General features: G+C 48.3%; 1 protein-coding gene across 2 annotated transcripts in view; it reads right to left on the minus strand.

Moving 5' to 3' along the window:
- Positions 1 to 453: 453 nt before the first annotated feature.
- Positions 454 to 15,073, minus strand: part of FBXO43 (F-box protein 43) — a 233,812-nt gene continuing 219,192 nt past the window's right edge. Inside the window, exon 5 of one of the 2 annotated variants that reach the window (XM_063924196.1) lies at positions 454 to 705. In XM_063924196.1, coding sequence (XP_063780266.1) covers positions 457 to 705 — 249 coding nt within the window. In that variant the 3' untranslated portion in view covers positions 454 to 456. The remainder of the gene's footprint in view (positions 706 to 15,073) is intronic. The other variant, XM_063924197.1, reaches the window with a different exon arrangement.

The following is a 15,073-nucleotide window of genomic DNA, read 5'->3' on the forward strand; positions in this document are numbered from 1 at the left end:
AAAGGTTTGAAAAGTCGGTTGGGTGTCTGTTTTTCCTGTCTATTAGATAGGGAAAAAAACAGACACCCAACTGGCTTTTCAAACAATTGAATTCCCCCCATAATGTGTAAGTTTCAAGTGTACGGATGGAGACAGTAAAATATAATATCCTAAAATATTTTATTTAAAATTGTGCCTGAACAGCAAGCAATGTAACAAAAATAATTCTAAAATAAGTTATAAAAAGATATCTCGATATAAACTAGTTAATGTATATACATATATAACATGTTGGTCATTTATCACAAAAAAGACATACCTAAGAGTCCAGATGCAAAATAATAGCAATAAGTGCACAGCTGCAATACACTGGTTGGTTTGCAGCAAGTTTTGACTAAATTTGCAGTAATGAACCAAGAATTGCAAATGTAAAAACTGGATTTAAAATTTGATAAAAATTGAGCAAATGGATCAATCTCAGAGCCTTCTCAAATTGCGCTTGCTCTGGGCACTTCCAGGGAGAACATCCTTTTTATTCGCTCGCTTCCCCGATCCACCACCGCATTCCTTAGAGCCATGGAAGGTGCACAAGCAAAGCACACAGAAGTCAAAGCCACAGTCCTTCCTGCTGCACTTGCCTCGCTTCTTCAGCGGCTGATATTTAGCCGGGTACTGGCATTGCGGACAGGGCTTTAACGCTTCATCTGTGAATAAGGTTTTGGCGATCTGCAGAGCAAACAACATTTTACTCCATAGGTATAGTGAAGTCATACTTGTGTACACAGATATTAGGGCCTGGAACGATCTCAAAGTAAGAGAAAAATTTGTTGAGCCGGGGAACATTCACCATATTTACAAATTTACACATTTGATCAACATGTTCTACAATTCTGTAAATTTCAAGGGGAGAAGGGAAAGAAAAGAAAAAAAAGTACATTACTGAATTCATTTGTGCGCAGATACATTGAAAAACAAAGAAAAAACAAAACAGTGCTATTGAACATGGCTCCTCTTCTAGAGTCTGATTAACTTCCCAAGAGACATATGGGTGTGAAATGTGGGCTGCCATGGAGTATGGAAAAAATAAGATTTTACTCACCGGTAAATCTATTTCTCGTAGTCCGTAGTGGATGCTGGGAACTCAGTAAGGACCATGGGGAATAGCGGCTCCGCAGGAGACTGGGCACAACTAAAGAAAGCTTTAGGACTACCTGGTGTGCACTGGCTCCTCCCTCTATGACCCTCCTCCAGACCTCAGTTAGGATACTGTGCCCGGAAGAGCTGACACAATAAGGAAAGGATTTGGAATCCCGGGTAAGACTCATACCAGCCACACCAATCACACCGTATAACTCGTGATAACCATACCCAGTTAACAGTATGAAATATAACTGAGCCTCTCAACAGATGGCTCAACAATAACCCTTTAGTTAAACAATAACTATATACAAGTATTGCAGACAATCCGCACTTGGGACGGGCGCCCAGCATCCACTACGGACTACGAGAAATAGATTTACCGGTGAGTAAAATCTTATTTTCTCCGACGTCCTAAGTGGATGCTGGGAACTCCGTAAGGACCATGGGGATTATACCAAAGCTCCCAAACGGGCGGGAGAGTGCGGATGACTCTGCAGCACCGAATGAGCGAACTCTAGGACCTCCTCAGCCAGGGTATCAAACTTGTAGACTTTAGCAAATGTGTTTGACCCCGACCAAGTAGCTGCTCGGCAAAGTTGTAAAGCCGAGACCCCTCGGGCAGCCGCCCAAGAAGAGCCCACCTTCCTCGTGGAATGGGCTTTTACAGATTTAGGATGCGGCAGTCCAGCCGCAGAATGTGCAAGTTGAATCATGCTACAGATCCAGCGAGCAATAGTCTGCTTTGAAGCAGGCGCACCCAACTTGTTGGGTGCATGCAGGATAAATAGCGAGCCAGTCTTTCTGACTCCAGCTGTCCTGGAAACAGATTTTTAGGGCCCGGACTACGTCCAGCAACTTGGAATCCTCCAAGTCACGAGTAGCCGCAGGCACCACAATAGGCTGGTTCAAATGAAAAGCTGAAACCACCTTTGGGAGAAATTGGGAACGAGTCCTCAATTCCGCCCTATCCTTATGAAAAATCAAATAAGGGCACTTGCATGACAAAGCCGCCAATTCTGATACACGTCTGGCCGACGCCAAGGCCAACAACATGACCACTGTCCACGTGAGGTATTTTAGCTCCACGGATTTAAGTGGTTCAAACCAATGCGACTTCAGGAAATCCAACACCACGTTGAGATCCCACGGTGCCACTGGAGGCACAAACGGGGGCTGAATATGCAGCCCTCCCTTAACAAAAGTCTGAACTTCAGGCAATGAAGCCAGTTCTTTTTGGAAGAAAATGGACAGAGCCGAAAACTGGACCTTACTGGAACCCATTTGAGGCCCATAGTCACTCCTGACTGTAGAAAGTGCAGAAATCGACCCAGTTGAAATTCCTCCATTGGGGCCTTCCTGGCCTCACACTAAGCAACATATTTTCGCCATATGCGGTGATAATATTTTGCGGTCACATCTTTCCTAGCCTTAATCAGCGTAGGAATGACTTTATCCGGAATGCCCTTTTCCTTTAGGATCCGGTGTTCAACCGCCATGCCGTCAAACCAGCGGCGGTAAGTCTTGGAACAGACAGGGCCCCTGCTGCAGCAGGTCCTGTCTGAGCGGCAGAGGCCATGGGTCCTCTGAGATCATTTCTTGAAGTTCTGGGTACCAAGATCTTCTTGGCCAATCCGGAACCACGAGTATAGTTCTTACTCCTCTCCTTCTTATTATTCTCAGTACCTTGGGTATGAGAGGCAGAGGAAGGAACACATGCACCGACTGGTACACCCACGGTGTTACCAGAGCGTCCACAGCTATCGCCTGAGGGTCCCTTGACCTGGCGCAATAACATTTTAGCTTTTTGTTGAGGCGGGACGCCATCATGTCCACAATGGTGTACAATCATTTGGAAGACTTCTGGATGAAGTCCCCACTCTCCCGGGTGGAGGTAGTGTCTGCTGAGAAAGTCTGCTTCCCAGTTGTCCACTCCGGGAATGAACACTGCTGACAGTGCTAACACATGATTTTCCGCCCATCGGAAAATCCTTGTGCCATTGCCATCCTGCTTCTTGTGCCGCCCTGTCGGTTTACATGGGCGACCGCCGTGATGTTGTCTGACTAGATCAGCACCGGCTGGTTTTGAAGCAGGGGTCTTGCCTGACGTAGGGCATTGCAAATGGCCCTTAATTCCAGAATATTTATGTGTAGGGAAGTCTCCTGAATTGACCATTGTCCTTGGAAGTTTTCTTCCCTGTGTGACTGCACCCCAACCTCGAAGGCTGGCATCCGAGGTCACCAGGACCCAGTCCTGTATGCCGAATCTGCGGCCCTCTGGAAGATGAGCACTCTGCAGCCATCACAACAGCGACACCCTGGCCCTTGGAGACAGGGTTATCAGCCGATGCATCTGAAGATGCGATCCGGACCACCTGTCCAACAGATCCCACTAAAAGATCCTTGCATGGAACCCTCCGAATGGAATTGCTTTGTAAGAAGCCACCATCTTTACCAGGACTCGCGTGCAATGGTGCACCGACACCTGTTTTGGTTTTAGGAGGTCTCTGACTAGAGATGACAACTCCTTGGCCTTCTCCTCCGGGAGAAACACTTTTTTCTGTTCTGTGTCGAGAACCATCCCCAGGAACAGTAGACGCGTTGTAGGAACCAGCTGCGACTTCGGAATGTTCAGGATCCAGCCGTGCTGTTGTAGCACTGCCCCAGCTAGTGCTACTCCGATCAACAACTGTTCCCTGGACCTCGCCTTTATAAGGAGATCGTCCAAGTACGGGATAATTATAACTCCCTTCCTTCGAAGGAGTATCATCATCTCTGCCATTACCTTGGTAAATACCCTCGGTGCCGTGGACAGACCAAACGGCAACGTCTGGAATTGGTAATGACAGTCCTGTACCACAAATCTGAGGTACTCCTGGTGAGGGGGTAAATGGGGACATGCAGGTAAGCATCCTTGATGTCCAGTGATACCATGTAATCCCCTTCGTCCAGGCTTGCAATAACCGCCCTGAGCGATTCCATTTTGAACTTGAACCTTCGTATATAAGTGTTCAAGGATTTCAAATTTAAAATGGATCTCACCGAACCGTCCGGTTTCGGTACCACAAACATTGTGGAATAGTAACCCCGTCCCTGTTGAAGAAGGGGTACCTTGACTATCACTTGCTGCGAATACAGCTTGTGAATTGCCTCCAGCACTGCCTCCCTGTCTGAGGGAGCTGTCGGCAAGGCAGATTTGAGGAAACGGCGAGGGGGAGACGTCTCGAATTCCAGCTTGTACCCCTGAGATACTACCTGTAGAATCCAGGGATCCACCCGTGAGCGAGCCCACTGGTCGCTGAAATTCTTGAGATGGGGCCCCACCGTACCTGGCTCCGCCTGTGGAGCCCCAGCGTCATGCGGTGGACTTAGAGGAAGCGGGGGAGGACTTTTGTTCCTGGGAACTGGCTGTATGCTGCAGCTTTTTTCCTCTACCTCTGCCTCTGGGCAGAAAGGACGCGCCTTTAACCCGCTTGCCTTTCTGGGGCCGAAAGGACTGTACCTGATAATACGGTGCTTTCTTTGGCTGTGAGGGAACATGGGGCAAAATGTTGATTTCCCAGCTGTAGCTGTGGAAACGAGGTCCGAGAGACCATCCCCAAACAACTCCTCACCCTTGTAAGGCAAAACTTCCATGTGCCTTTTAGAATCAGCATCACCTGTCCACTGCCGAGTTCCTGGCAGAAATGGACACTGCGTTTATTTTAGATGCCAGTCGGCAATTATCCCTCTGTGCATCTCTCATGTATAAGACTGCGTCTTTAATATGCTCTATGGTTAGCAATATAGTGTCCCTGTCTTAAGGTACAGAGAATCTGACCACGCAGCTGCAGCACTGCACATTCATGCTGAAGCAATAGCTGGTCTCAGTATAATGCCTGAGTGTGTATATACAGACTTCAGGATAGCCTCCTGCATTCTATCTGCAGGCTCCTCTAGGGCAGCCGTGTCCTGAGACGGTAGTGCCACCTTCTTTGACAGACGTGTGAGCGCTTTATCCACCCTAGGGGATGTCTCCCAACGTGACCTATCCTCTGGCGGGAAAGGGTATGCCATTAGTAACCTTTTAGAAATTACCAGTTTCTTATCGGGGGAAACTCACGCTTCTTCACACATTTAGTTCATCAGATGGGGGAAAAACCACTGGAAACTTTTTTCTCCCCAAACATAATACCCTTTTTTGTGGTACCTGGGGTAATATCAGAAATGTGCAACACATTTTTTATTGCCGTAATCATGTAACGGGTGGCTCTATTGGAATGTACAGTAGTCTCATAGTCGTCGACACTGGAGTCAGTATCCGTGTCGACATCTGTGTCTGCCATCTGAGGTAGTGGGCGTTTTAGGGCCCCTGATGGCTTTTGAGACGCCTGGGCAGGCACGGGCTGAGAAGCCGGCTGTCCCACATCTGCTATGTCGTCAAACCTTTTATGTAAGGAGTTGACACTGTCACGTAATTCCTTCCACATGTCCATCCACTCAGGTGTCGACCCCGCAGGGGGTGACATCACCTTTATCGGCATCTGCTCCGCCTCCACATAAGCCTCCTCATCAAACATGTCGACACAGCCGTACTGACACACCGCACACACACAGGGAATGCTCTGACTGAGGACAGGACCCCACAAAGTCCTTTGGGGAGACAGAGAGAGAGTATGCCAGCACACACCAGAGCGCTATATAATGCAGGGATTCACACTACCCACAGTGATTTTTTCCCTTATAGCTGCTATAATACACAGATTTGCGCCTAAATTTAGTGGCCCCCCCCCCCCCCTCTCTTTTTAACCCTTTGAGCCTGAAAACTACAGGGGAGAGCCTGGGGAGCTGTCTTCCAGCTGCACTGTGAAGAGCAAATGGCGCCAGTGTGTTGAGGGAGATAGCCCCGCCCCTTTTTCGGCGGACTTCTCCCGCTCTTATAATCATAATGTGGCAGGGGTATTTTACACATATATAGCTTATTAGGCTATATTATGTGTGATTTGCCACTCTTGAGGTACTTTAATTGCTGCCCAGGGCGCCACCCCCCAGCACCCATCAGTGACCGGAGTATGTGGTGTGCACAGGGAGCAATGGCGCACAGCTGCAGTGCTGTGCGCTACCTTAATGAAGACCGGAGTCTTCTGCCGCCGATTTCCTGGACGTTCTTCTTGCTTCTGGCTCTGCAAGGGGGACGGCGGCGCGGCTCCGGGACCGGACGACCGAGGCTGGGCCTGTGTTCGATCCCTCTGGAGCTAATGGTGTCCAGTAGCCTAAGAAGCCCAAGCTAGCTGCAAGCAGGTAGGTCCGCTTCTCTCCCCTAAGTCCCTCGTAGCAGTGAGTCTGTTGCCAGCAGATCTCACTGAAAATAAAAAACCTAAAATATACTTTCTTTTCTAGGAGCTCAGGAGAGCCCCTAGTGTGCATCCAGCTCGGCCGGGCACAAAATTCTAACTGAGGTCTGGAGGAGGGTCATAGAGGGAGGAGCCAGTGCACACCAGGTAGTCCTAAAGCTTTCTTTAGTTGTGCCCAGTCTCCTGCGGAGCCGCTATTCCCCATGGTCCTTACGGAGTTCCCAGCATCCACTTAGGACGTTAGAGAAATGGAATTATCAGGTGCTATAATTTGCAGTTTCCCCCTTCAGGACTTCACGACATCCCTTACAATAGAATGTACCCAAGCAAGACAATGGAGAGGTTTGTTGCCAATTGGCCAGAGACAAACAGCTCTGTGTATGTGGATGTAACTGGGAGTGTTAGCATACAGAGCATGCGCAGATGCGAAATTACACACTTTTGCCTATGTCCGCCCTGATCGGAGTCAGATCTTTGCTGGGTCATTCCATGAAATGAGCGTTTCGGGACGGGAACTAGGCAGCAACAATGTGACTGCATGAAACGGTTCTGATTTGTGGGATTGTCGTGGGGCGTGTAGCTAAAGCCCCATGCAGTTAAGAGTCACATGCGCAATGAGGGAAGCCTGTTTCTCACTAATCCAGTGCATCTACGGTTGGAGGAAAATTAATAGGCGGCACAGCTTCCCACTTGCAGATGACCAGATCCTCCCATTAGCATAAGGTAGTAAAGCTGGATTCAGTGGCTACCCACAAATACAGATAAGATTTTAAACCTACCGGTAAATCTTTTTCTCCTAGTCCGTAGAGGATGCTGGGGACTCCGTAAGGACCATGGGGTATAGACGGGCTCCGCAGGAGACATGGGCACTCTAAAGACTTTAGATGGGTGTGCACTGGCTCCTCCCTCTATGCCCCTCCTCCAGACCTCAGTTAGAGAACTGTGCCCAGAGGAGACGGACAGTACGAGGAAAGGATTTTTGTTAATCTAAGGGCAAGAAACATACCAGCCCACACCGTACAACTCGGAACATACGTACCAGTTAACAGGTTGAAACAAAACAGCATCAGCCCGAGACTGATCAAAACTGTAACATAACCCTTATGTAAGCAATAACTATATACAAGTCTTGCAGAATTTTGTCCGCACTGGGACGGGCGCCCAGCATCCTCTACGGACTAGGAGAAAAAGATTTACCGGTAGGTTTAAAATCTTATTTTCTCTTACGTCCTAGAGGATGCTGGGAACTCCGTAAGGACCATGGGAATTATACCAAAGCTCCAGACCGGGCGGGAGAGTGCGGATGACTCTGCAGCACAGATTGAGCAAACATAAGGTCCTCCTCAGCCAGGGTATCAAACTTGTAGAATTTAGCAAAAGTGTTTGAACCCGACCAAGTCGCCGCTCGGCAAAGCTGTAATGCCGAGACGCCTCGGGCAGCCGCCCAAGAAGAGCCCACCTTCCTAGTGGAATGGGCCTTTACCGAATTAGGTAACGGCAATCCAGCCGTAGAATGAGCCTGCTGAATCGTGTTACAGATCCAGCGAGCAATAGTCTGTTTAGAAGCAGGAGCGCCAAGCTTGACGACTGCATACAGGACAAACCGTGCCTCTGTTTTCCTAACCCGAGCCGTCCTGGCTACATAAATCTTTAAGGCCCTGACTACATCAAGGGACTTGGAATCCTCCAAGTCACCCGTAGCCACAGGCACCACGATAGGTTGGTTCATATGAAAAGATGAAACCACCTTAGGCAAAAATTGAGGACGAGTCCTTAATTTTGCTCTATCCACATGGAAAATCAGATAGGGGCTCTTGTGAGACAAAGCCGCCAATTCGGACACCGGCCATGCAGATGCCAAGGCCAACAACATGACCACCTTCCAAGTGAGAAATTTTAAATTCACCGTTTGAAGAGGCTCAAACCAGTGAGAATTTAGGAACTGTAACACCACGTTAAGGTCCCATGGTGCCACTGGGGGCACAAAAGGAGGCTGGATGTGCAGCACTCCCTTCACAAAAGTCTGGACTTCTGGGAGAGAAGCCAATTCCTTCTGAAAGAAAATTGATAAGGCCGAAATCTGTACCTTAATGGAGCCTAACTTTAGGCCCATATCCACTCCTATCTGTAGAAAGTGGAGAAAACAGCCCAGATGGAAATCTTCAGTAGGAGCATTCTTGGCTTCACACCAAGATACATACTTCCTCCAGATGCAGTGATAATGTTTCACCGTCACCTCCTTCCTAGCCATAATCAGAGTAGGGATGACTTCCTCCGGAATACCTTTCAAGGGTACAAAGCAGATTGTTGCTGTGCGATGGGTTTTATGAAGAATCCATTTGCACAGCGGATCGCAAGGAGATTGACAGAAAGAGGGCCTTTGTGGGTGGCAACTGACCGTTTTCAGGGAGTGGGTGGAAAAACGCAGGCGTGTCCAGGGTGTCTGACGTCAATTCCGGTCCTGGACAGGCTGAAGTGATCGCAGCGGCTGAGTAAGTCCTGGGCTACTCAGGAACTGCAAAAGATCTTTTTGTACCGCTGGGCTGCACATGCGATCACACACTTGCACAGCTAAAATACATTCCCCTGTAGGCGGCGACTATCTGATCGCAGCAAAAAACTGCTAGCGAGCGATCAGGTTTGAATTAGGCCCCCAGTCCCTTGTGTTATCTGCAAGGGGGGGGCTACTGGGGGAAGATTAGCTCCCCAACCTGTAGCACTGGAATCTGTTGTCTCTTTTTTCCATTCTGGTATCCATCCCTTAGTATGGTCACCAGATTAGATATATCTTGGTTGTTATGATATAGTAAAGACTATTTGTCATCCCACAGAATTAACAACAAAGCATGTTCCATCTTGTCTTGAGGACTCTCCCTATGGTGGTGGTGAACATTCAACAATTTAAAAGCACCCATCTCACTATAGTTATGTGATTAATCAATACAGGATGCATCAAGTATTATAATTTGCAATACCTATTTCACTTTGTTATGTACCCTATACATCATATTTGCTGTGAGAGAACCAGTCGACTTTGTTTTGGCCACAAGAGCAAAGAGCTTAAAGTCTAGACGGAGAGGTGGGCAGATGGAACGAGCATTATAGGGTGAAGGGGAGGCCGAGACCAGTGAAAAGGTGGGTTTTGAGGGACTACTTGAAGTAAAGGTTTGGGGGGATTCCTGGTCAGGTAGGGTATGTTCCACAGGTGGGGTGCAGTGCTGAAGAATTTTTGGATACCAGAATACGAGAAGGTTACCAGTGGGTAAGAGGAGACACAGGTTTGAGGGTGATTGAAAAGGACAAGATGGGATATTTATGAAAGGCAGCTGATGAGGGCTTGGCTGAATCTAGTTTCCCTTCCCTGAAATGACCCAAATGTGACATCTAGTGAGGGCAGAAGTGTTTTTATGTCCTTAAAGTATTTAAATTTTTACAATTTTTTTTTTTAATGTAATTTTTAAAATTTGGCTTCCATTGTGCCCTCTCGGGCCCGCTTCGCTTACCGCAGGTACCTATTCCCAATAGATAATGGACTGTGCCTGATGGGAAACCGTCTTTTTCGGTGAAGGGGATCTAGGCAAAAATTAGAAGCTTAAATTGAACTCTGGCATATATGCGGTGGCGGGATCAGTATGTAATCCCAGCGGGCGGGATCCCGGCTGTCAGTATACCAACAGTGGGATCTCGGCCACCGGTATGCCTGCAGCAGGGCGAGCGCCATCAAGCCCGTTGCGGGCTAGCTGCACTTGACATGGGATTTATTCTCACTCTATGGGTGTCGTGGACACCCATAGAGGGAGAAAAGCATGTGGCGTCCGGATTCCGACGTCGGTATACAGGCGCTAGTCAGGATTTTGGTGTCAGCATTGTGACGTCTGGAATCCCGACTAGCAGTATGGTAACCGCTTCCTGCGGTGGCATTAAGGGATAAACAGAGTGGTGTAGCAGTCAATGAAAGATATCTCTTGCTGAGGTATTTTGGACAGACAGTAGTAGGGGAGGTCAGATAATAAGAATTTACTTACCGATAATTCTATTTCTCGGAGTCCGTAGTGGATGCTGGGGTTCCTGAAAGGACCATGGGGAATAGCGGCTCCGCAGGAGACAGGGCACAAAAAAGTAAAGCTTTACTAGGTCAGGTGGTGTGCACTGGCTCCTCCCCCTATGACCCTCCTCCAGACTCCAGTTAGGTACTGTGCCCGGACGAGCATACACAATAAGGGAGGCATTTTGAATCCCGGGTAAGACTCATACCAGCCACACCAATCACACCGTACAACTTGTGATCTAAACCCAGTTAACAGTATGACAACAGAAAGGGCCTCTTAAAGATGGCTCCTTAACAATAACCCGAATTAGTTAACAATAACTATGTACAAGTATTGCAGATAATCCGCACTTGGGATGGGCGCCCAGCATCCACTACGGACTCCGAGAAATAGAATTATCGGTAAGTAAATTCTTATTTTCTCTATCGTCCTAAGTGGATGCTGGGGTTCCTGAAAGGACCATGGGGATTATACCAAAGCTCCCAAACGGGCGGGAGAGTGCGGATGACTCTGCAGCACCGAATGAGAGAACTCCAGGTCCTCCTTTGCCAGGGTATCAAATTTGTAAAATTTTACAAACGTGTTCTCCCCCGACCACGTAGCTGCTCGGCAGAGTTGTAATGCCGAGACCCCTCGGGCAGCCGCCCAAGATGAGCCCACCTTCCTTGTGGAGTGGGCTTTTACAGTTTTAGGCTGTGGCAGGCCTGCCACAGAATGTGCAAGTTGAATTGTGTTACAAATCCAACGAGCAATCGACTGCTTAGAAGCAGGTGCGCCCAACTTGTTGGGTGCATACAATATAAACAGCGAGTCAGATTTTCTGACTCCAGCCGTCCTTGCAATGTATATTTTTAAGGCTCTGACAACGTCCAACAACTTGGAGTCCTCCAAGTCGCTAGTGGCCGCAGGCACCACAATAGGTTGGTTCAGATGAAATGCTGATACCACTTTAGGGAGAAAATGCGGACGAGTCCGCAGTTCTGCCCTATCCGAATGGAAGATTAGATAAGGACTTTTATAAGATAAAGCCGCCAATTCAGATACTCTCCTGGCAGAGGCCAGGGCTAGTAACATAGTCACTTTCAATGTGAGATATTTCAAATCCACCTTTTTCAATGGTTCAAACCAATGGGATTTGAGGAAATCTAAAACTACATTTAGATCCCACGGTGCCACCGGAGGCACCACAGGAGGCTGTATATGCAGTACTCCCTTGACAAAAGTCTGGACCTCAGGGACAGAGGCCAATTCTTTTTGGAAGAATATTGACAGGGCCGAAATTTGAACCTTAATGGATCCCAATTTGAGACCCATAGATAATCCTGATTGCAGGAAATGTAGGAAACGACCCAGTTGGAATTCCTCCGTCGGAACCCTCCGATCCTCGCACCACGCTACATATTTTCGCCAAATGCGGTGATAATGTTTCACGGTGACTTCCTTCCGTGCCTTAATCAAGGTAGGAATGACTTCTTCTGGAATGCCTTTCCCTTTTAGGATCTGGCGTTCAACCGCCATGCCGTCAAACGCAGCCGCGGTAAGTCTTGAAAAAGACAGGGACCCTGCTGTAGCAGGTCCCTTCTCAGAGGTAGAGGCCACGGTTCGTCCGTGAGCATCTCTTGAAGTTCCGGATACCAAGTCCTTCTCGGCCAATCCGGAACCACTAGTATTGTTCTTACTCTTCTTTGCCGTATGATCTTCAATACCTTTGGTATGAGCGGCAGAGGAGGAAACACATACACTGACTGGTACACCCAAGGAGTTACCAGTGCGTCCACAGCTATTGCCTGTGGATCTCTTGACCTGGCGCAATATTTGTCCAGTTTCTTGTTGAGGCGAGACGCCATCATGTCTACAATTGGTCTTTCCCAACGGTCTATTAACATGTTGAAGACTTCTGGATGTAGACCCCACTCTCCCGGATGAAGATCGTGTCTGCTGAGGAAGTCTGCTTCCCAGTTGTCCACGCCCGGGATGAACACTGCTGACAGTGCTATCACGTGATTCTCTGCCCAGCGAAGAATCTTGGCAGCTTCTGCCATTGCACTCCTGCTTCTTGTGCCGCCCTGCCTGTTTACATGGGCGACCGCCGTGATGTTGTCCGACTGAATCAACACCGGCTTTCCTTGCAGGAGAAGTTCCGCCTGGCTTAGAGCATTGTAGATTGCTCTTAGTTCCAGAATGTTTATGTGAAGAGACTTTTCCAGACTCGTCCATACTCCCTGGAAGTTTCTTCCTTGTGTGACTGCTCCCCAGCCTCTCAGGCTGGCGTCCGTGGTCACCAGGATCCAATCCTGAATGCCGAATCTGCGGCCTTCTAATAGGTGAGCCTTCTGCAACCACCACAGAAGTGACACCCTTGTCTTTGGTGACAGGGTTATTCGCAGGTGCATCTGCAGATGCGACCCTGACCATTTGTCCAACAGATCCCTTTGGAATATTCTTGCATGGAATCTGCCGAATGGAATTGCTTCGTAAGAAGCCACCATTTTTCCCAGGACTCTTGTGCATTGATGTACTGACACTTTTCCTGGTTTTAGGAGGTTCCTGACCAGATCGGATAACTCCTTGGCTTTTTCCTCTGGAAGGAAAACCTTTTTCTGAACCGTGTCCAGAATCATTCCTAGGAACAGCAGACGAGTTGTCGGGATTAAATGGGATTTTGGAATATTCAGAATCCACCCGTGTTGTCTTAGCACCTCTTGAGATAGTGCTAAAGCTGTCTCCAGCTGTTCTCTGGACCTTGCCCTTATTAGGAGATCGTCCAAGTATGGGATAACTAATACGCCTTTTCTTCGAAGAAGAATCATCATCTCGGCCATTACCTTGGTAAAGACCCGAGGCGCCGTGGACAATCCGAACGGCAGCGTCTGAAACTGATAGTGACAGTTTTGAACAATGAACCTGAGGTACCCCTGGTGTGCGGGGTAAATCGGAACGTGTAGATACGCATCCTTGATGTCCAAGGATACCATAAAGTCCCCTTCTTCCAGGTTCGCTATCACTGCTCTGAGTGACTCCATCTTGAACTTGAACTTTTTTATGTAGAGGTTCAAGGACTTCAGATTTAGAATAGGCCTTACCGAGCCATCCGGCTTCGGTACCACAAATAGAGTGGAATAATACCCCTTTCCTTGTTGTAATAGGGGTACTTTGACTATCACCTGCTGAGCGTACAGCTTGTGAATGGCTTCCAACACCCTCTCCCTTTCGGAAGAGACGGTTGGTAAGGCAGACTTCAGGAAACGATGAGGAGGATCCGTCTCTAATTCCAACCTGTACCCCTGAGATATTATCTGCAGGATCCAGGGGTCTACCTGCGAGTGAGCCCACTGCGCGCTGTAATTTTTGAGACGGCCCCCCACTGTCCCCGAGTCCGCTTGAGAGGCCCCAGCGTCATGCTGAGGTTTTTGCAGGAGCCGGGGAGGGCTTCTGTTCCTGGGAAGGAGCTGCCTGTTGGTGTCTCTTCCCTCTTCCTCTGCCTCGTGGCAGGTACGACAAGCCCTTTGCTCTCTTATTTTTGTAGGAGCGAAAAGGCTGCGGTTGAAAGGTCGGTGCCTTTCTCTGTTGGGGAGTGACTTGAGGTAAAAAAGTGGATTTCCCGGCAGTAGCCGTGGCCACCAAGTCTGATAGACCAACTCCAAATAACTCCTCCCCTTTATACGGCAAAACCTCCATGTGACGTTTTGAATCCGCATCGCCTGTCCACTGTCGTGTCCATAAGGCTCTTCTGGCTGAAATGGACATAGCACTCACCCGAGATGCCAGTGTGCAAATATCCCTCTGTGCATCACGCATATAGATAAATGCATCCTTTATTTGTTCTAACGACAGTAAAACATTGTCCCTATCTAGGGTATCAATATTTTCAATCAGGGATTCTGACCAAACTACTCCAGCACTGCACATCCAGGCAGTTGCTATAGCTGGTCGTAGTATAACACCTGCATGTGTGTATATATTCTTTTGAATAACTTCCATCTTTCTATCTGATGGATCCTTAAGTGCGGCCGTCTCAGGAGAGGGTAACGCCACTTGTTTGGATAAGCGTGTGAGCGCCTTGTCCACCTTAGGGGGTGTTTCCCAGCGCGCCCTAACCTCTGGCGGGAAAGGGTATAATGCCAATAACTTTTTTGAAATTATCAACTTTTTATCAGGAGCAACCCACGCTTCATCACACACGTCATTTAATTCTTCTGATTCAGGAAAAACTGTTTGTAGTTTTTTCACACCATACATAATACCCTGTTTTACGGTATCTGTAGTATCAGCTAAATGTAACGTCTCCTTCATTGCCAAAATCATATAACGTGTGGCCCTACTGGAAAATACGTTTGAATTTCTACCGTCGTCACTGGAATCAGTGCCCGTGTCTGGGTCTGTGTCGACCGACTGAGGCAAAGGGCGTTTTACAGCCCCTGACGGTGTTTGAGGCGCCTGGACAGGCATTAATTGATTGTCCGGCCGCCTCATGTCCTCAACTGACTGTTTAAGGGAAGATAAACCATCACGTAATTCCACAAATAAAGGCATCCATTCTGGTGTCGACCCCCTGGGGGGTGACATCTGCATATT

The sequence above is a fragment of the Pseudophryne corroboree genome, chromosome 5 (genome assembly GCF_028390025.1).
Source record: "Pseudophryne corroboree isolate aPseCor3 chromosome 5, aPseCor3.hap2, whole genome shotgun sequence".
Classification (NCBI taxonomy): domain Eukaryota; kingdom Metazoa; phylum Chordata; class Amphibia; order Anura; family Myobatrachidae; genus Pseudophryne; species Pseudophryne corroboree.